Source organism: Haliaeetus leucocephalus, unplaced genomic scaffold (genome assembly GCF_000737465.1).
Source record: "Haliaeetus leucocephalus isolate CR32 unplaced genomic scaffold, Haliaeetus_leucocephalus-4.0 Scaffold517, whole genome shotgun sequence".
Taxonomy (NCBI): Eukaryota; Metazoa; Chordata; class Aves; order Accipitriformes; family Accipitridae; genus Haliaeetus; species Haliaeetus leucocephalus.
In genome coordinates this window covers 4,413,332-4,434,469 of record NW_010972953.1, presented here as the reverse complement: position 1 = coordinate 4,434,469, position 21,138 = coordinate 4,413,332, and the positions used below count along the sequence as shown (strand labels likewise).

Sequence of the window (21,138 nt, the reverse complement as noted above, 5' to 3'; positions counted from 1 at the left end):
GAATGGGTCCGGAATTTATGTCTAGCACAGTTTGCCTCCAGGTGTTGGTTTCTATTAGCACTAAAATGTCCTGAGAGTAAGAAGTTCCCCTCCGCAGCCTGCATCCTGCCATCTTTCCTGTTGATTACTGCCTTATTCCATAACTGGTTCTAATTACTTCCCACTGCAAAGTGAGGTATTGCACCTGAGAGAAGGTGGCATAATATACAGCCCTACTACAGTACTGCTGGTTTTCCCATCACAGGGCCAGATGAAAAAGCTTTGCAGATCTCCCAAAAGGCAGGCAAGAAACATTATCCCTGTACGACGTGGGGAAATGACCGGGGTCACTTATTCTGCAGCTAAAAGTCAGTCAGTAAAATAACGTCAACTGAATGACACGTTTATTGTACAATTCAGAAAGAAACCCTGAGTTACCAACTGTAGAACAAAGTTAAATTAAAAAAAAAGGATGGTTTGTTTCATAGGTTCCTGCTGAAGGAAAGGAAAAACAAAAACGTTAAAAGCAGCAGCCAGAGCCAGCCCAAAGCCTCAGCTTTGCCGAGGAGAAGGTTCCTTTGTCATCCCCACCTGCGCGGGTGACAAACTCCCCCGGGAGTGATGGGGAGAATGTGAAGATGGGAGGGCAGAGGGGAGGAATGAGCCCAACCTAGCAGGTATTCTGGACAGCTGAGCATCTAAGGGGGTGTTTGCAAAACCCGTAGTTTATTTTGCTCGGAGAACTGCTGTCTGGGCTGGGGGAGCGCAGGATAGAGGAAGAAACGGAGTGTAAAAAATTGACCTTACACTGAACACAGATGCACAAAAAGTGAAGTGAAGGGGAGGGAAGTCCTTTACAAACATGAGTGCTGCTGGTTAGGAGTCTGCAAGGTTGACTTTGGGAAGGGCATCCAAAGGTTCAGGGGAGGAAGAACCCCAAAGCCTAAGCCTCAAACATTACGCAGCCTTCCAGCTGCAATGGCGTTGGAGAGGATCAATTCCAAGAAATGATGTAGCTACAACAAATACCTGGCCCTACACAGGAAAGGGTGAATCAGAGCTGCTTTTTAGTGCCACTTGACATCAGTTATACATTCTAGTTCTCATATACACAGATGGATGTCTTTAAAAATTGACAATTTACACTTCAAAAAAATTTTACAGTGAAGTTCTCTCAGCAAAGATCAGTCCATACAAGGAGGAGCCCATCTTTCAGAAACAGGAAGGCATTTGGCCTTTTGAGAACAAGTCCTCAAGGGAGCTCCTGTGCAGGCATTGACCGCCCAATCTCCTGCCCCCCGTTTTCGGTAGGTGTGCAAAGTCTGGTGTGCCTGCACCACACCGTGCGGCTGCGGACCATCCCAGCTTCACAGTGTGGTGGAAGGAAGTTTCTTCACCCGCCTCTGTGCCAGAATGGAGGATTCGATGGGCTTCAGCTGGGGGCTTGGCTTGGAGCTGTTCAGTGCCGAGTACGTGGCAGCCATGGCCCCCTTGGAGAGAAGGCACGAGAAGTCATTTAGATGTAGAAGAAGTACTTCAGACTCATGGCTTTACAAGCTGAGGCAGCAGAGTAGCCAGACCCACACACAAAGCTAGGAGCATCTTCCTTTTTTCTTTAAATCTCCCTCCCGTACTGACATGCTGTTAAAGAACCTCCCTAGGTTTTCCTGCCATTAAAACAGCTTGTCTTGTCTTGCCTCCCCTGGCCCACACCTCTCCAACTTTCCATCCTGCTTTGCCCACACCACCATCACCCCACCTGGACCGCTGCTTTCCAAAGAACCCAAAGTACCCGAGGAACCAGCTGAAGGCTCAGCCCAGACTTTGTACCTTTACAAGCTGAACGTCCTGGTGATTCAGCTGACTCTGGGGTAAGCTGTCCTTCTGGGTTATCCAGGGATGCTGCAGGACCTGCTTGGCTGTTAGACGCTGGTGAGGATCTACATGAAGCATCTTTGATACCAGATCCTAAGGGCATTGTTTGGAAAGTTAGACTTTAGAAGATTTCATACTTCAAATGCAAAAATACTACCTGTCTGCTCCAAATTAGGATTTAAATTCAGAGGCCAAGTTTAAAGTCCCCAGACATCAATCTCCTTTCGTACAAAATATGTTTTCGGTAGGCCTGGGAGGCGTAACACAGCAGCAAACCCAGAGTGGGTCAAGCACGAGGTTGGTGTTCCACGCAAATATTTGCAGCCAGAGATAAAACAAGGCGGGGAGAGGCACACTGCTGAGTGGGAGATAGGCATGGGGTAGAAGCTACACTGCTGGTTTTCTCCTCTCTCTTCTGCTCTTTCTCCACAGCCTCCTTTAAACTTGCCTCACAGCATCTGGCCATGCTTGACCTCAACCCTTTAATGTAACACAGATGAATATCAAATCATACCTTGGCCATGTCAGAAATAGTGTCCCAGTTGCCTCCACTGACAGAGAACTTGCCCCCGCCTATCCGGGTCAGGATCTCTTCTGGAGTGTCACTGGGACCATTTGCAAACGGAGTGCAGCTGAGGAGAGAAGAGAGACCATTTGATTTACTGTCCTGTGACCCAGCCAGGGAGCACCTCCAGGTAGCAGCGACCAACGAGGAGAGGTCCAACTGCCACTGCGGAGCATGTCCGAGAGCAAGGTGGTCACAGCCCCTGCTGTTGCCTTCCAGCAAGACCGAGGCGCTTACCCTGCGAGCATCGTATACAGGAGAACTCCCAGGCTCCAGATGTCACAGCCCTCGTCATAGCCTTGGCGTTTTAGTACCTGAACAGAGTAAGCAAAGGCAAAAGAATTGTGTTTGGTTCTTCTCATTGAGCTCACTTCAGCTCGTGAAGAGCGGCTTGACCTCTGTGTGCATACAAATCTGTATGCAAAGCTTCTAGAGCCCTACTGAACAGCAAAATCTTGGACTGAAGATAAGGATTCAAATCAGATTTTGGTGTCATGGAACAGAGGAACCCCTCAGGCACATCAAAACGACAAGCGAGACAGAAGCCATGTTCCGGTGCGGTGACACTGCACACATGCTCCATGGTGTGCTGGCTCTTTTTCTTTCTTCCTCACCGAGATAGCTGAGTGGAAAATCATCCCACTTCTTTTAATAGGTCAGTTAAGCAGCCTAGAAAATCACTGGGATTTTAAAGTCTCACTACCCTAAGCAGAGCCATCAGGGCAGTACAAGCTGGAGGACTGCACTGTAACCGCACTTGAGATCCCCTATTTGTTCATTACTACAAGTGGTATTTCTGTAATTACCTCTTCCAGGACAGAGTATGTCAGAGCAGGCTGGAGTTAAGAACAGGGCAGACCTACCTGTGCCGAGAGAGAGCACAGGCGAGGGGAGGGACGTGAAAGCTACCAAAAGGTCTCAGGTCAATAAGGTGCTTACCTCGGGTGCCACAAAGTTTGCTGTATAACAAGGAGTCATGAGAAGGCCATTCTCAGCCCTCAGCTGCTTGGCAAAGCCAAAGTCACAAATGCGAATGCTTTCGGGGTTTCCTGACTCATCCACATAGAGAATATTGCTGGGTTTCAAGTCCCTGTGAACCACCTGTGGAGCAAAGAAAGTGCCATTCTCAAACCCTTGGAAGACAAAGGTCTGAAGCTGCATCAGGACACTCAACCCCTGCTCTGGCCCCACATCTGGCTTGCCAAGACAGCAAGACCAGCAAGAAATAATAGTCCTGACAGGCAGAGTTACTCCCCGGAGGAGAGGGAGCGTAGTGCAATGCCAGACAGCTTCCCAGGAAAACAGACATAACCATACTCACCCCTTGGGAATGCAGATACTCCACCGTTTTACAGATCGTGTGCAGGACCGAACTGGCTTCCCTCTCCGAGAAAAATTTCTGTCTGAGGATTTTATCCAGCAGCTCCCCTCCCCTCATCAGCTCAGTCACCAGATACACATACTTCCCATCATCATATACCTACCAAAGCAAATATGGAGGAGTTAACCCAAAGCTGCTTCCAGAGCTTCCCCTTTGTACTTCTGCCGCCAAGAAGCAGACAGAAATCAGCAATGCAGAGGTGCCTCTGGGGATGCTTCCCCACCCCAGAGCGATACATTGAGCAGGGACATTAGGTTGCCCGTGCTGGAGCTGTGTTCTGCCCCCATAGACCAGTCTGCGCTTCCTAAACCAAAAAGGAGAAGTCATTCACGTCACACTCACATCTTTCAAGGTGATGATGTTTGGATGCTGCCCATATCGCAGGAGGATTTCTATTTCCTCAGAAGGGTCTCGCTTGCTCTTGTCAATAACCTGCAAGAGTACGGATAAGCATTAGCCACAACAGGGTGGGAAAGGGGCCAGGACAAAGCAAACAAGTTGAGTTTTTGGAGCCCTGTGGAGATCCTGGCACCATAGCTGTTCCCCTGTCCCTGCCCTCTTTAGCAATAAGCTCTAGAAATCCCCTAGTCGCTTCATCAGTTCTGTGTCACCAAACCCCGAAGTTTTATGTCTGGCTTATTTGTTAAGAGCTGATGTAGCTACAGCAAACTTTGCAAAGAAAGGTGAGATAGTATCCTCCCTCTGAGGGAGGAGAACACTGCTTCCCCACTATTCCTAGGTAAGAAAGCTTGTGCAGTTACATGCACAGCAGCACAGAAATTGTCCGTTTAGGCCTTACACAAGCAGGGAAAGCAATTTCATTCCTGGATGTTATTGTGGTCATCATGGGGACAAACAGAAATCTAACAGGGGAGTTCAGTTCAGATGGTAAATCTCAGACCTTGACTGCGTATTCCATGTTGGTTGCTTTATGAATGCAGCGTTTACACACTGAGTAGGAGCCGACTCCGATTGCCTCCTTCACCACGTAGCCATCGTTGAACTGGACATTCTTGCCGTGCAGCTGCTGCAAGAGGAGAGCAGAGAGTTGATGAGCTGGTAGAGTTCAGGGAAGGGTTTGTGCAACATGCTGAGTTAACTGCAACACAGAGTGAGCTGACAGACTGCTGTCTGCTACATCCCACAGCTTCTCCTCCTGGCTGGGGAGAGGGAGGAGAAGAGAACAAGGCAGATATAGGTCAGTAGGCTAACACTATCTGCATCTAGCACGGCGCATTTCGGTGGAACCTTTCAACCGACCTCCCGCTAGCACGGGTCCACCTGGAGAGAGGAAAGCAAACAGGCTCGCATTGCCCTGATGGCCTTTGCACATGACAGTCGATAGAAATGAAAGAACAACAGGATGCAAGAATTCAAAACAGAACGACACTGCCTCAGGCTTCCTGTTAGCTCTGCTCCAGATGGTACAGAGGTCCCGCAGACCCACTCTGGAGTATTACTGCAGCTTCTAACAGTTGTTCCTCTGTCCCCACTTCTTACCTGTACCACTGAATGTAGAGGCGACTGGGCAGGTTTCACCTTGCCATCCTCCATCAATCCGGTTGCCACAAAACTGAAACCTCGGAAGAGCTGATGGGCCCCTGCACTAGGGGGGATGCCTGGGGAATCTGCAACAGGAGTCGAGAAACAACTTGAAGAGGGCTAGCCCTGCAGAAGCAGAAGCCTTCCCCTTGCTCCCCAGGAGCTACGGCTCTTCTTTAGGTTATTCGAGACTAGAGCCGCACCACGCAGCACCGAGCTTATCCCTAACACCCCACATACCTATGGCTGGGTCACCTCCTCAGTGCTGCAACCAGCCGGAGCTGGCAGCACCAGCAAGAGGCGAACCTTGCCCTGCTGGCACCGGCAAACCAGTATTAAGTCATACAGTATCATTTCACACAGGAAACTTTGGCTTTGCATGAATTCATACAAACCTTTCGGTGTACGTGATGTAAATTCTGTGTCAAAATAAAAGGTGTCATCTGGCTGGCCTACTGCAGGCTTGAAGGGCGGTTTGATTTCCCTGCGGTACAGCTTCTGCAAAACAAAGACAGCTCAAAAGTGCTCCGACAGGTCAACGCTCTCGTACACGCTCAGAAGGATGCAAAGGCTTGCTAGGAACAAGAGGCCAAGAAGAGATTTTGCAAAACTACAAACAGCTCTGTGGCTTAGCATTTAATTGCAGCTCAGCAGTCTGAGGGAAGAATTCTTGGCCAGTGGGGTGCTTTTGAGTTAGTTTGTGGAGAAATACTACAAGTTCTACAATATATTACATCATGGGGGAAAAAGTGTTCTACATGCAACTTGGCCCCAGTCCAAAAGCAGTATCTATGAAGTATTTACCTCACCAGGCTCTTCCACCTCCTCCTAACTCCCATTAGGGCTTTGCTGACACATACCTCCCCAGGGACAGCCAGAGGAGATGCCCTAGGAGGGCACTTATATCCCAGCACTCCCACAAGTAGCCTTTTTAAATTGCTTCTTGAAGCAAAAATTTGAAATAAGCTTTATTAGCATTGGTGGAGGTTCAGTCTAGCAGCTTGCTGCGTGCCTCAAAAGCATTAAAAGATTGATCTTCAAAATCCCTTACCAAGTAAGGGAAAATGGGGAAGAAACAAAATTACGTGGTAAAGTAGGGAGTTGGCCAGAAGCAATTGGGAAATGCTGGTTCTGTTATCGCCCTGCTTCTCTGCACAAAACAAGGTATTCCCTTGCCAGAAATGTTTCCGTGATTCCTTCCCACTTTGTGCAAGACAATCCTTGTTGTGCCAAACCCCAATTAAAACCTGCACTTTACTGTTGAGAGATGGGTAAATTCAAACTAAGGTGAGATCATAGGCAACTCAGGTATGAACAGTTATTCACATGACAAACAGAATTTTAGTTTCGGGAAGGATTATTGGAAGAGATGGAAACAGGGGCTGGTAGCTCTCCCATAGCTGATGCGGGCATCATGATTGTGCTATTACTGCAGTCAGCAGAACTGCGTTACTGGTGCCGAGTGGTGTAAAAGTTTGCTCTTATGTTTCTGATACTCACATTCCAGTCAATGGTAGAATAGAAAGGATGGCGCTTGATCTCTTCCGCCCCATCTGGTCCAGAACCTGAAAGATGCACCCGTGAATCGTGTTGCATTAAATCAGGACCACCAAGTACGCACCACAGCCAGGTATTACGGGAAACCTGGCTGTAATGAAACGAGACCATTAACCGAGCACAAGTGCGAACATGCTGCTGACCCACGAGGATGTGAGAGGCCCCGACAGAGCATCAGGTGTACCCAGAAACCAAAAAAATGTCTTACCTAATCGGTTGGCTGGATTCCTTTTGAAAAGGGCTCGCAGGAGGCTCTGTGCTTCAGAGCTCAGGAACTGTGGCATGCCCAGCTTTGCTCTGGAGAGGAAGTTATGCAACCAGTTGCAGGTTTAAAGAAGTCAACCCACAAGCCGACTGCAGCACCTCCACCCGCGAAAGTACAATCATCTGTTTGGCATTCACACTGCACCCTTCAAACTAACTGTTGATACAAACCCACTTGCCAAATAATGCCATTAAGTTGCGAGAACCCCCAAATTGCAACACGCTTAGAGAAAGAGCAGAAGCTCGCCTCCTATACATACAGGAGAGACAAACTCCTCTTACTTGAGGATGAGGGTCATGGTCTCCTTACGATCCTTTCCCTGGAAGGGTAGCGAGCCGGTGAGCATTTCAAACTGGGAGGGAAAGAGAAGAAGGGGAGGTCACGTCTGAGGAAGCCTGAGGGTTGCACAGATCCCACCGCACCTTCATCTGGGAGGTCGCCAAAGCTAGCGAAAAGCTTGCAAGGGATCAAAAGCCTAGCTCTAAAAACGATCGCAGGCATCGTATTTTCTCCAAAGGAGCTTGGTTCCCAAGGTTTGCCGCGGCAACACGTTCAACCCAGCGCCTTCTCCTGTGGGAACCCTCAGATTCAGCAACTGCCAGACGGTGGCACCAGATCTGCACAGACACCGACATCCCAGCGCCGGGGTGGACACGGACACCCCCACGCACCCCATGCTGCACACCCCAGCGCTCACTGGGACAACAGTCTCAGGAACTCTGCCTCCCCCGAGAAACACGCGATCCTGGCTGGATGCCTGGACTACAGAGCCCTTTCAGGGAGCTTGGAGAACATCCCCAGGTCAGCACATCTGCTAGACGTGCAGAATCATGTAATGGTGTGTCAGAGCTACTGCTGGAGCAGCTGCCGAGCCAGGTCCCCAAACCCTCTAGCTGGGTACATACCATTAACACCCCACTCCAGCTGGGTACATACCATTAAGACCCCGTAGGACCACCAGTCAGCACTGTGCGAGTGGCCTTGGCGATTCACAACTTCTGGTGCCATATATTCCACTGTTCCACAGAAGGAATAGGCTTTCTTCTCATGGTCTATAGCCTCCTTACTCAAGCCAAAATCTACATAAGAGAAAAACTGTCAGCGTGCACCCATGTGCTCTGAGCAATCACACAGAGCAGAGAGGCCTAAGAGAAGCTCCGTATTTCAAGAACCAACCTTGCTGGAGCACAAGGCTTTTGTGGAGTCCCTTACCTGTGAGTTTGATGTGCCCTTCTTCATCCAAGAGGATGCTACAGCATGAATGAAAAAAAAAAAGTTGTTACTGTCTGCAATAAGGGCTGGTGAGAACAAACACACAGAGCAGAGGCTGGTCTGAGACACTCCCAGAATCCAGAGGAGGTTATCTGTGCCTTCCCCCAGTGCTTTAAGCTCCATCACCAAGACACGAGCGGGACCAAGAGCAGCTCCCTTCTCTCTACGCCCTCAAGTTCATGTTGAGCGAATGACCCACGCAGGTTACAGCACCTTTGATCCCCCACATAGCCCAGGTAAAGGACAACCAAGTCATGCAGCTGGTATGTGTCTCTGCAGAGACCCAGCCTGGTGCCTTTTCCCTCCGAAGGCTCTCAATTGCTTAAAGCTGGAGCCCAGAGACTGCCAAGGATTACTGCTCAGACATGTGCTGCACACATGCTGCCTCCGCAGCGCTCCTGGCCGTAACTGCTGATCTGAGGAGCAGGAGCCTTGTCGATTGGCACTGCCACCTTCCATCTGGCTGGCCTCGGAGCATCATTCAGCTTTGCCTTCGTGGAAGAAGGCTGCGCCGTTTGCTGCCTACAGGCTTGGGACTGAACTGAAGGACTCGGTTCCCTGCCTCAGCTGTGCTGCACGTACTTCTCTGGTTTGAGATCCCTGTATATGATTCCCAGGCTGTGCAAATGGTCGAGCCCCAGAGCCAGCTCTGCTAGGTAGAACTTCACGTCCTCCTCGGTGAACATGACCTGCAGGAAGGAGAGGAAGCGGACAGGTGCTGGGGTTACAACGCTGGCAGCGGGACAACCTCCGCTGCACCCATGCGAGACCTTTCACAGCCATGTTGCTCCTTCCTGCCCTTTCATACCCAAGTTTCCCAGGCTTCAGCCGCCATCCTAAAGTATCAATTAAACAGCAACACCAAAAAAACAAACAGGGTTACTAAGCAGCAGACAGGTTTTTAAAAAACTCTTTGCTTAGGTTAACCAGGTTATGTTCCCAGTTGTCTTCGCTTGGCACAACTTCTCGCTACCCCTCCCATTCCCTGCCCTTGCCCCATCCCAGCAAGGCAACACAACCAGCCAACGCTGCAGCAGAACATGGTTCTCGCCTGTTTTAAGCTTAAGTTTTGCTCAGAAGCTGCTGCGGAGGTGAGACCTGCCTCCTATGCTGCTGCTTTTCTGCCAGAGGACAGGGCTCCTGAGTCATCCTCTCCTGTTGCCAGCTCTGGGCTAGCAGCAGCTTGGAGGTTGTTTTCACCCGCTCAAAGACTTTGCAAGGGTCAATCGCTTCCCCAGGCAATTAAGCGCAGATGAACTGAGAGCCGCAGCAACCACCAAGATGCCAGAGCATACCCACCTCTTTGGAAAGCCGAGTGAAAAGGTCACCTCCTCTGAGGAAATCCAAGATGAGATACAGCTTCCCCTCTGTCTGGAATGCTGAAACACAAGCCGGAGCAGGAATCAGACCCCTCCGCTGAGGGAAGACTCCATGGTATTACATTAATCACTTAAATCCCAATGGCTCCAGTTGTGCAGATGCCCTGCATGGTTACTAGGTTAAACACAGGTAGGGCTAATTATTTGGGGTAAATGAGATAGCCTGTCCGTGATGTTGAAATGGGAGCTCACCAGCAGCACTCTAGCACTGCAGAAAATCCTCATTTTTGGGGGGGTTGGTTCCCTTTCAGCCAGCGATGCCCTTCTGAAAGGGCTGTTTTCCCGAGAGAGGCACTGGTCGCTTTACAGGGAAAGAAGCTGTCCTCACCTTCCTCAGAGTCAGAGCATTAATCCTGCAAAACTCTGGCTTGACTAGTTAACTCCGCTTTCTCAGTTTCTCCTGATTTAATGTTTTAATTGCAAGGATTTGATGTTTAAACCTTTCCTTCTGGTCTATGCTCTGTTCCCCATTCAGTAGCTAGAGCAGGCATGGGACCAAAGACCTTTCCAAGAAAGGATTTGTGTTAAGGGGATTGTGAAGGCTTCAGAGCAGCACAGCTGTTGAGGGACAGAGACTGATCCAGACCTCTTCTCCATTTCAGGTATCTCCAGAAGCCTGTTAGGGACCACGAGAGGCTCTCAGCATCCTCCAAGCAGCCTGCTGCTGGATGCCTCATACTCATCTACCTGCTCATGGCAGGCATGCCTGTAGTAGCGTCTTTATTGTGCTTAGAAGCACTCAGCGTCTGTCTGAGCCTGCAGCCCTTCTCCCAGTGTCCCAGCTAGCTCCACACTCACCGTAGTGGAGTTTCACCACAAAGGGATGGTTCACATCAGCCAGGATGTCCCTTTCTATCTTTGTCCTTACTCGATCACGCACTGTGGAAAAAGAGAGGAACAGCTCAGACACTGAAGCAGGGACACAGTACCCTGGTGTCAGTCTTGTCCCCAGCCTTAAACCCTTTAGTACCAGGCAGCTTGAGCCAGAGCTTTTCTCACCTCCATCACTGCGACAAGAGGCTTTTAGAGATGGAGAGAAAAGGAGGCTGTTTGGTTGAGATAAAGATACTTCTCTTTCATCCAGACCACCCTGTGGCCAGCAGTGACTGCTGACACATTTCCCCGGTGCTCTTTGAGACACAGAGGATAGGAGCATCGCTCTAAGAGTCTCGTACCTTTCAATGTCGCCTTCTTGAGCACCTTCATGGCATAGAGGTGGTTGCTGTCTGGCGGTGTTATTTTTCTCACCAAGAAAACCTGAGGCAGAAGAACACCACATTTGCCAAGCACTAAACATTAGCAGTACGAGTTGGATGCCTCCCAAAGTGGCAAACCTCACAGTAACCCTAAGAAGCAGCTGGCTGCAGGACTGGTAAGATGTACCTCAAGCTCTCTATGTGAAACCCCATGAGGTTTTCAGGGAAGTGCTGTGTGCAGACTCCTCTCACCCCCTACCTCCAGCCATTACAGCACTTGTGCTTTTATACCGCACTTTCCTCCTCTCCAGTCTTCCACACCTCTTGCTCACTCTTGCAGTTCTTGTGGGGCTGTGGCTGATGCCTGGGAGCTGTGACTTGAAGCACTGATGCTGCAATGTACCACAAAGCCTCCTGGTGACTTGCTGGTTTGACAGCCAGATCAACTCCTTATTATCCAGGTCCTGCATCCTCTTTGGATTTTTACCTCCTTCCCTTCCCTGATGTCCCATTCTACCTGTTTTTAGGCAGCTTCAAAAAGACACCACCTTTCTTTTGCATAAAGCCACTGCTGCATTTGCCCTGGCAACAGCACACGGTTGTGTACAAACCCCCACTGTTAGCGCTGGTAACTGATTGACATGAAGTTGATTTAATGTGTGAGCAGATGGTCTGTAAGAGACCTGGATTATTTACACATTGAAAGAGATAAGAGTTACAGGCTACTTCCTTCCCCCTTCACAGAAGTGAAACTGGACCGTAAACAGGGGCCAAAACCAGTCCCTGGCACACAGCACTATTTCTGAGAAGAGAGGAACATGCCCAAGTCCTCCAAGTCCTCAATTCAACTGACAGCTTGGCAGCCAGCTAGAGAGCTGCAGGAGGTCCTTCTGCCCTGCGCGACACCTGCATTCATGAGCAGGATACTACTCCTTTCCTCCTGATATCTGAAAAAAGAATTACAGGGGAGCTTTGGACATAGAGGCTGGCCCTTGTGAGATGGCATTGCTACAGCTGCCTTTCAAGTTAGGAGCAACCACTTGCTAAGTGGGCTCTTCACTCAGATTCTCACAATCTGGTGGGAATCGGGCAAGTGCTTTTCGTTAGGGACACAGTCCCTTTTGTCATCAAAATCATTTATCTGGCGTGACACATAGGAAGAAAGTGAACTCACCTTGCCAAAAGAGCCCTGTCCCAGCACCTTCAGAAGCTCAAACTGCGAAGGATCGGCTTTCTCGGAGCCTTCCTTCACATGGTGCGTGATGTTGATTTCTTTCACGACACCTTCGCCCTGAAAAAGAGGGGACACGGTTGAACAAGGGAAAGCAAGCCTTATTGGATTAAGGAACAAGGATTGCAGCTACAGATTCACAGGAACCACATCTGAGAGAACCATAAAAGTTGGTGCTTCTCACAGGTATCTCCTGGCTTCAACATCTGGAATAAATAAGTCATCGGTAGGCTTGCACCAGGCAGCCTTGTTAAATATCCTGCACTCTCCCCAAAGGCTCCGCTCCTCACACCACAGGTGTTGCATTTCTTTGAACTGCATTTCAGAAGAGTGCTTGAAAAGCACCTTCCTTTTTAAGGCACTGGTAGCAAAAACAGGAGTGTTTATGCCACTAAAAATCCCACAACACAAAAATACGGCACTGTTGTCAAAACACGGCCAGGGCTGGCAAAAATCAGACATGTTGGAGCCCATCTGCTCAGCAATCTGAGCAACTCTGCAACATAAGTCTTAGTGCATCTTCAGCACATACAGATGATGCTTTAACAGACTCAAGCCTTCAAGAAGATTGAGGGGAAGCCAAGGTCTCTGGCACATGTTTTGTTTAAAACACATTCTTTTATTTAAAAAAAATAAAGAAGAAAAAGAGATTTAATCAGCAGTATCTAGAATAAACTCACCAGTGAAGCTAGGCCAGCACACAAGAACAGCCACAGACCCTGAGGTGATGCTGAAATCCCTCCTTTCCCCAGCAAACCTCGTCCGTACCTCTGGTGCATAGAGCTCAGAGTTCAGCTCAACAGAAACACCTTGTGCTGCTTTCTATTTGCATGCCAGACTTTTTGCACTACTAGTCTTCCAGCTGTGCCTTTCCCTCTACTTCTCTTGATCATACCTAGCCAGTATATCTGTACTTAGGTTTCCTCTGAGCTTGACCTGTTCCAGCCCCTCTCCCGACCGACCACGGGGAGAACCCACAGGGCAGGCTGGACTCAACTTCCCACTTCTACAGACGTGAATCTTACTCAGGACAGAAATCTCTTGTAGCTGTACATCTTGTAAGGGCAAGTCCAGGCTTCTTAGCACTTCAGTCCCACATTAACCAGCATTAGATACGGTCTGGTTGCTATTTGGACCTGAAGGCCAGCAATTACGTTCCAAAGGGCATTAAACATGGTTGCTCTCTGACCCTAGGGCAGATGCGGCCATCGGAGGCTGCTAGAAAGCTGGAACTACTATTTAGTTTTTCCCCTTGCAGAGTTGGGGGGAAAAAAAGTGATGCTTTGTTTTCTGAAACTATTCAGATACTTGGTCTGGAACCCACGGCCTAATCAAAGCAGCTTCTAAAAACAACAGGAACCAAGTTTCTCTTGGTTCTGCCTCTCCTCTGCACCCCAGCCCACTCCCCACCCTCCCAGCACCTTCTCGGGGAGGGTGGCCTTGCCAAGCGCCCGCGGATGTGGTTGCCTACCTGCACCGAGCACCCTTCCCTTCCCGCTCTCACGCTTGGCTTTTCTCTAGATTAGGAAGTGGCTTTGTTCCCATGTTGATAGCTTTGCTCTCTCAAGATCCTGCATTATTCAGACACCAAGACCTAGCAAAGAAGCCCGTGCTCTCAGCGGTGCAGCATGGGGAGAGGGCAGGGGGACAGGAGCTCCTCCCGTATTATCCTGCCTTTTGCTGGTCTCAGTGATCACAGAGAAGAAAGATCTTATAATCCCTGTAACAACAAGTTTTCATGTTCCATATGCTCTCCCGGCTTAAACCAGCCACCTTACACTTCTGGTTTTTCGTTTGGAGGCTCAGTCCACAGCAGACAGCTGTTGGTTAGGAACAGCTTCCCACTTCTAGCCAAGAGCGTGATGGGCAGTCAGCCAAGAGGTCTCCTCCTGCTAGTCCTTCCCTGTTGTTCAGCTCTCCAGGGAGTGACCCCACAGCAGGCAGAGACCCAGGGATGGGACCAGTGGAAGTTGTAGGCTCTTTCCGCTCCCCCCATCTTCATGAAAACACTAGAGAGAAACCAGGACTACACAGCATCAGCGCTTGTACAACCATGCATGTTTCACCCTGTAGCATCACACACCTATGCAGAGAGGAACATTTAAAATGAACTCTCGTATCCACCTCCAAGGCATCCGGACCCATTCTCCCGCCACAGCTCTTCAGGAGCTGCGGAGCGATGTATTTCCACAGCTGTGGGAATTCTTTGCCTTGGCCAATAGCAAGACCCAGGGTGTTTAACTACAAGCGGTTTCAGCAGCCCAAGCTGTATCTGAAGGCAGGCAAAGATTTGCATACGTAGCCTGCCAGCCAGACCACATCAGCAAACACACATACATATATACATACCAACAAGACCAAAAGTGGCATCAGCAGAGACATTGTTGATAGGTTTCTGAGAAAAGCTTTGAGATGCCATTTGGCATCTTGCTGACACAAGGGAGGTTTTCTCCCGTGGACTCATCCAGTAACTTGCAATTCAACAGTTAGGACTCTGGGGACCAGCTCCTACAGCCTGTTTAGCAGCACCAGAACAAGTCTCTAGCACAAAAGCACTCGCGTGCCACCGAGCACAAACAGGCTCTGCTTGCACCGAGATAAGTTTCTTCCAATGGCACCGTGAAGCAAACTATCCCAGAAGGCAGAAAAAGAAAAGCAAACCAGACTGCTCCGAATATCCATCTGAAGCAGCAGCCCACCTGGATGAGCCACCAGCAACACCAAGTGAAGCAAAGCGAGCTAGCGGCAGTACTGACCGGGCTGGAGAGCTGGCTGGGGGCAGGCAGCTGCAGGCTGCAGGGCTTGGCTCGATGTTTCCTCTGCAGCCAGAGCGTGAGGAACGCGCAGATGCGAGGAAGTTTAGGGTCCCTCTCCATTCTCCCATCCCGATATCAACATCGCACAGCCCCGGTAACCGTCACCCCCGCGAGATCCCGGGGAAGCACGGTCGGCTCCCGAGGATCGGGGAGGCTCCCGCGGAGCTGCATGGACGCCCCACGCTTGAGGTTGCCGGATAGAGGAGATACAGGTGGTTAAAGCCCAGCTGGCAGATGCGCAGTGGAGACAAGCGACTCGGTTGCAGAGGCACATTCATGCTCCCACTCCCCAGCAACAGCGCTTGTGGTTGGGGCTTTTTGGTTGGGTTGTTTTTTTTTTTTTTTTGGTTTTGGTTTAAAAAAAATAAAAATCTCACAGCTCCTTGTTCACATTTGGGTTCCCTGGTTCAGACAAGATGCTGACAGAAAACATACATGGTCTAGTTAAAGTGACTTCCATCTAGTGCTGCATGAATCTCATGTCAGGCTGTGAGCTTTGGGGGTATTTCCACAACGGGGGAATATTCCGAGAAGCCACTTACTCTTTAAAAAGGAAGAGAAAAACTCATGAAACCTCACACAGAAGTCTGACACCACCTCGGAAAGCTGCACATCTCTTTGCTCTCACACTGGCACAGGGATGATAAGTCACCCATGATGGGATTCGGGGTGCATCGATCCCATGGGCAAATCCTCTAGCATCACTAGGATTTGCACCTAGTCCATCGTTTGCTTTATGCTGCATGGGAGTACTTGCTGTGGACGCTGGAGTTATCTAACAGCCACCCTGGGAAGTTCCATGCGAGGTATTTTTTAAGGGCACTCCTGATGCAGACAGCTTCTGAACCCACTGCTGCTCGGATTTACTGGCAGAACAGAGGAGAGGTATTTAGATTGCTTGTTTTGCCTCCTTTCCCCTCCAAGCCTGTTCCCCTTTGACCTTTCCATTGGGTCAGGACAGACAGATGTTTTCTGCAGCAAGACCCCAGAGAGCGCAGGTAAGAAAGAAACCCCTTGAAATGAGTAAAAAGACACCCACGCACCTTCGCAATTAGAAATAACCCCGTGTCAGCGTTGATTTCTGAATTTCTCCAGAGAGCGCAGAGTATGAAAAGAGGTTCTTGGTTTGGACCCAGAGAAACTACTTATGACTGTCTTGCCTCCTCCGCCCCCATAATGTGCTCTTTAAGAACCGATAATGAAAGAAACAAATGACTTAATACCAGCAAGGCAGCTGGTCCCAGCTCCACGGAGGGAACCTCAATAGCTGATGAGGTCCAAAGCAAGGGAGCAGGTGCCAGCGAGCAGCACGAAACAGCACCGTGCAGCTGCTGAGCACAAGTCTCCAGGAGACTCGGTTCATACTGACACCTCCTTCACTCTGCCACAGTCCCAGTGAAGCAGAAACCGTGTCCACAACGTGCCCTCCGAAGGTGAGCATCACCGCTTCTAAGGAAGCTTTATGTTGCTCAGTGAAGCTGTGCAGGAGACGCAGCCAGCCAGCTCTCCTTGCGTGTGGGCCTGGCAAGATCTGATAAATCTCATCCCGATAGAGACAATTTTGCATGTTGCGTTATCAGGCACGCAGCACGGGGAGAGGAGCCTCAGAAAAGCAATCAAAAAAACCCCACTGTACGTCCCTGCCACTAAAACGCTGGAGCGCCCGCCCCAGCAAGCTGACAAGATCAGAAAGCCACAGGAGACATAAATGACAGCACGGAAAGGGGTTTGGTGTGGGGAGGAAGGAGGAGGAGGATGAAATCAAGTCCAGGATGTCACGTGAGCAAGTGAGTAATAGCTGTTTTCTGTATTAGCAGTCCCACCTAGCTGAGACGGGCTGGTAGGGGCTTGCTGCCAGAAAAGGTTTGGTTTTCAGAGAGGTCCTTGCGAGCTCTGCTTACGCCCTCGCATACGTGGGACGACCCGTCATGGGACAAAGTGCAAATTAAATGCATGAGTCTCCTCGAGGTGCACATCTGCAGCAGGCTCTCTTACCTTGTCTGCCGAGTCCACAAGGTCTTTCTCTATCCAAGTGATGTCTGATTTTGCCTGTGGGACAACAAATGAGTGTCAGCACAGAGGGGCTGTGATACTCTGCTAGAGTTTTCCCAACGAACTTGTTTAGCAAGACCAGGCGAGCTGTTTCCAGTCACTGGTGGTGTCCCACCAGACATCGCTCCTCGGGATGCGATGCTGAGCTCTGATGGTGGCTCCGGGAGAGCAGTCGGAGCCAGCTGCTGTTAAAGGCTTTGATAAACTCTGACGGGCGGTGGAGAAGGACACGGTGCCGGCGCTTGGTTACACGCATTTCCCAAGAATCAGAGTGCCACCGCCAAGGAGAGAGAATTAATTTCTGGCAGGTTAAGGTCTAGATCAGATTTTACTCTCAGCTACACGTGGACAAGCTCCAAAAGCATCTGTCCTGGTAGCGGTGTCCTGGGTCTGCAGGGAAGTTTGGCACCCCCGTGGCAAAGAGAGGGCTCCTCTCCAGGGGCACGCTCAGCGTTTCTAAAGCAAACAGGAGGAACATATTCAAATACCAAAACTCACCACATCCCTCAAGGGCAGGGCAGGGCCAGCCCAGCTGCTCTGACAGGTCCCTGAGCAGCATTAGAAATGTCAATTTATGCTGCCTCTGGGGCCAGATGCAATTCTGTGAACCCTTACAGAGAGAGATGCAGAAGCATTTAAGGGGAGCTCAGAAAACAACTGCTCCTGAGCTAGGATATGGCTCCTTCTCCCCCCAAAACTCAGACTTAAGGGAAGAAGTAAGTTTTTGCAAGGTCAATACCCAAGCCTGCTGTATTTTAATGAACATACATAGATTTGCTATCACATCTAGGCACTCTTTCACCTGTTTTTTAGATAATGAGCTAAGTTTGAATAGAAAAATCACCCCCCGAAAAATCAAAACGGATTTGAAACGTTTCCTCCAAGAGGTTCAAGTCTTTGGCTGCAGATGAGGTAAAACTCATGTGACTGCAGACAGAAGGGATGTAAGAGAGACTCGAGCTGTGACTTCTCTTATGTCTTTTCAAGCAGTTTGTCAGCACAACGGAGCCCGTGGCGCTGGCAGGGCTCTTCGGCGCCAGCAACGTCAACCGGGTGGGCACAGCGCGAGGCAGAGCGACCTGAGACAGGGGCTATGGAGAGGCAAGAGAAGAAAAAGCAAGCCTCGAGGGAAGGGAGGAGCTGCGTGAAAACAGCGAGATTAGAGTTAAGAATTAACTGATTTTCAGCTCTGGAAGGACTGGATCAGATGGGAGGGGGTCCTTGCAGTCACCTCTTTCCCTTCCTCCCCTCCATCGCTCTGCCCTTGCTGTGGGAGCAGCCGGGATCTCTTTGGGTCTGGGAGAAGGTGGTTGTCCCGCTGCTGCCGTGGGAAGCGGATGCCCGGGGCAGCCAGCTGACACATCTACCAAAGCCACAACTAAACCCCTTCCTGAACTCCCCAAAGCGATCACAAAAACCTCAGTGATCCCCCCCGGGGATCACACCCACCCACAGGGAAACCAGCTCCTTCACGGCTCCAACTGGCGAGCAGGCACCAAACCCTGCCTTGGATGGGGATGGATTGATTTCTCTCCCACAAGCACGGATCTCTCTGCAGGTCCACCCTACCAGCACAAGACACTGCTCCTGCAAGCTACCAGCCATCTTCTGACACCTGCAGCCTCGGGGGAGGCCATTTTACACAGATTCCTGCACCACTGAGAAATGGTATTTGCTGTTCCTGAAAAATAAAAAGGAAACCCCGGCCACTGGGCAGATCTGAGCCCAGGAGGTCACTCAAGTCAGAGGAGGAGACAACTTCTTCTGAACTTCCCAAAGCCGTCTTTGAACCGCACAGATGGCTTAGTCACCCTAGATCAGGGCTGGGAACATACATATGGGGTGGTTTTTTTTGCAGCACCAAGTTCAAAATACAAGTCCTCTTTCCTACTTTCCCCTTTCTTGAGGAATGATTTTACAAGCCAGAAGCCAAGAGACAGGTTTGTTTTTGCTCGCATTTTGTCACTTTGCTGGTTGAGACAGCCACATCTAAATGCAAGGAAGAAAAAAAAAAAAACCTGCAAGAGCTAGAAACAGATTACGCTTTTGGCATTTCGCTTCCTATTCATCAACAACTAACCAGAAGCTGTTTTAATTTCTGTTGCTTCAACACATGCTCTGGTCCCAAAACACTCCCAAATTTCTGGCAGCACCTAGGAAAGACACTCCTTAGAAAGCAGTTTTACCATCAGAAATGCCTTTTCCAAAAGAGAAGTCGTTAGTTAATACTGGATAAGGTCTGGCTCTATGAGGTCAGGCGATTCACCAACTTCTTGCGTCCTGCAGAAGAGACAGAGCACAGCACTGTATGCAGAGCAGATATTTTATCAGCTAGACACTTGCCTCCTGGATCCTTGGCTTGCTGCGAAAGAGGAGCCTCAGCATCTCCAAAGCTTTAGGCTGCTATTCTCCCATACTTTGCAAGCTGGCTTCTGAACTTAGAGCACTCTGCAGCACCCAGACCAGCACGAGAACCCTGAGTGTAGTAGTTATGTCACTGGGATGTATTTTGGGAGTTTTCACTGAAAGGAAACTGCGGTTTTGTATGGGGAAATTGCATTGTGTGGTGATGGCTGCACGGTACCAGCAGGCAAATGAAAACACTGGATGGCTTTACGGGTGCTTAGGCATGGCTCTTTCCATCAGCAAATCTCAGCAGGCTTTTCAAGAGGATCAGTACAGTCCCCCATGTCACAGACAGGAAAATAGGCATAGAAAGACCAATTTCAGTCACTACACGAGGCAGCAACAAGCAACTGAGAGCCTGTGCAGCTTTCTTCCTCAAACTTATGCGGCCCCTGCTCTGAGCAGCACAAATGCCGAGTCCAGCACAAATGCTCTCCCTGGAGGATCAGCTGAATTGCAGGTCTGCAGGGAAGGGGTCAGGAGGAGGCAGGTTCTGCATCCTTCCCTGGTCCGTCCCTGCCCCATGTCAGAGTCACCGCTTGGTCATCTGCTGCATCAGGTCTTTGGGACGCTGCTGCGAGGCCCCACGTGAGGTTTGCACACTGACATCTTATGGGGGGGTTGCACAATCCTGTCTGCTTGCTCAGCGGTCAGCTCCTGCACCGTGACGCTGCTCTGCACCCTGCTCTTATACAGCCAGGGATGCCTTAATACGGCCAGAGATGGGCACTGGCCAAGTCAGACAGTGCAGACACGGGGAGCGGAGTAGAGAGGTGAGAAGGTCTTTGTCCCTATGGCTGTGAATCAATTCTTTCCCAATTTCTATGTTTGCAAGGAAAAGAGCGAGCCCCACGCTTACTCCCAGTTCCTGTCAAGAGGCCATCTGCATTTCATCTGTACAAAATAGATACCCTAGATGGTTTCAAAAGTTACCCAGCTGCTTCACCAGTGTCACTGCAAGGTCCTTTGCTGTTTTACAGAATCCCTTTAGCTGTCCCCACTCTGTACCTTAAAGTCACAGCTCCTGCCAAACTTCTTTCCAGATCCATGCAACTTTTGCAGCTGTTAAGCTGCTTAGTGCTGCCCTGGACTGCAGCATTCAACCTGCTGCCAGGCTGCAGCTGTGTCTATACGGAGCATCCCAATAGCTCCTTCCCACTCCTAGAGCCTGTTTCCCAGGGAGAATCGCTCCCTCCTCAGTGGCAGGAGGCACAGGGGATCTCAAAACGATTCTGCAGCAGAGAAACACAGAAGCTGGAAGTTATGTTTGGGCAGCTACAGCTCGTGCAAGGAATTAAAGCAGCGGCAGAAGGCAGGCACGCTTCTAGCGTGAGATGGGATGATGCACTACCCTGGTTCGTGGTCTGGCCTCTCTTCTGATCAGTTTTCTGACCTGTACGTTAACATGGGCACAAAGAATTTCATCCTCACCCCATCCTGCCTTGCCAGGGGTCTGGCTCAGCCTACCTGCCTCTTTTTGCCCCTAGAAACAACGCTTTGAATTCCTGAGGCTCTTCACAAGGAAGAAGCTCATCCTGAAGCCCCTCTGCTAAAACTAGAGATCATAAACCAGTCTTGGTCAGAAGCAGAAGCCATCAGCTCTTTGCTTCAGATGCAGCTAA

General features: G+C 50.0%; 1 protein-coding gene across 1 annotated transcript; it reads right to left on the bottom strand.

Moving 5' to 3' along the window:
- Positions 1 to 455: 455 nt before the first annotated feature.
- Positions 456 to 19,565, bottom strand: RPS6KA1 (ribosomal protein S6 kinase, 90kDa, polypeptide 1). Its single transcript, XM_010576145.1, has 22 exons — positions 19,454 to 19,565; positions 17,054 to 17,107; positions 12,186 to 12,302; positions 10,991 to 11,072; positions 10,614 to 10,694; positions 9,736 to 9,815; positions 9,019 to 9,125; positions 8,377 to 8,414; positions 8,101 to 8,243; positions 7,446 to 7,516; positions 7,108 to 7,196; positions 6,843 to 6,907; positions 5,738 to 5,840; positions 5,301 to 5,428; positions 4,702 to 4,827; positions 4,143 to 4,232; positions 3,741 to 3,899; positions 3,359 to 3,520; positions 2,657 to 2,733; positions 2,369 to 2,486; positions 1,810 to 1,947; positions 456 to 1,469 (listed from the first exon to the last, which is right to left on the bottom strand). Exons 1-22 carry the CDS (start codon positions 19,493 to 19,495, stop codon positions 1,347 to 1,349), a joined length of 2,193 nt encoding a protein of 730 aa, XP_010574447.1. The 5' UTR covers positions 19,496 to 19,565; the 3' UTR covers positions 456 to 1,346.
- Between the last annotated feature and the right edge of the window lie 1,573 nt (positions 19,566 to 21,138).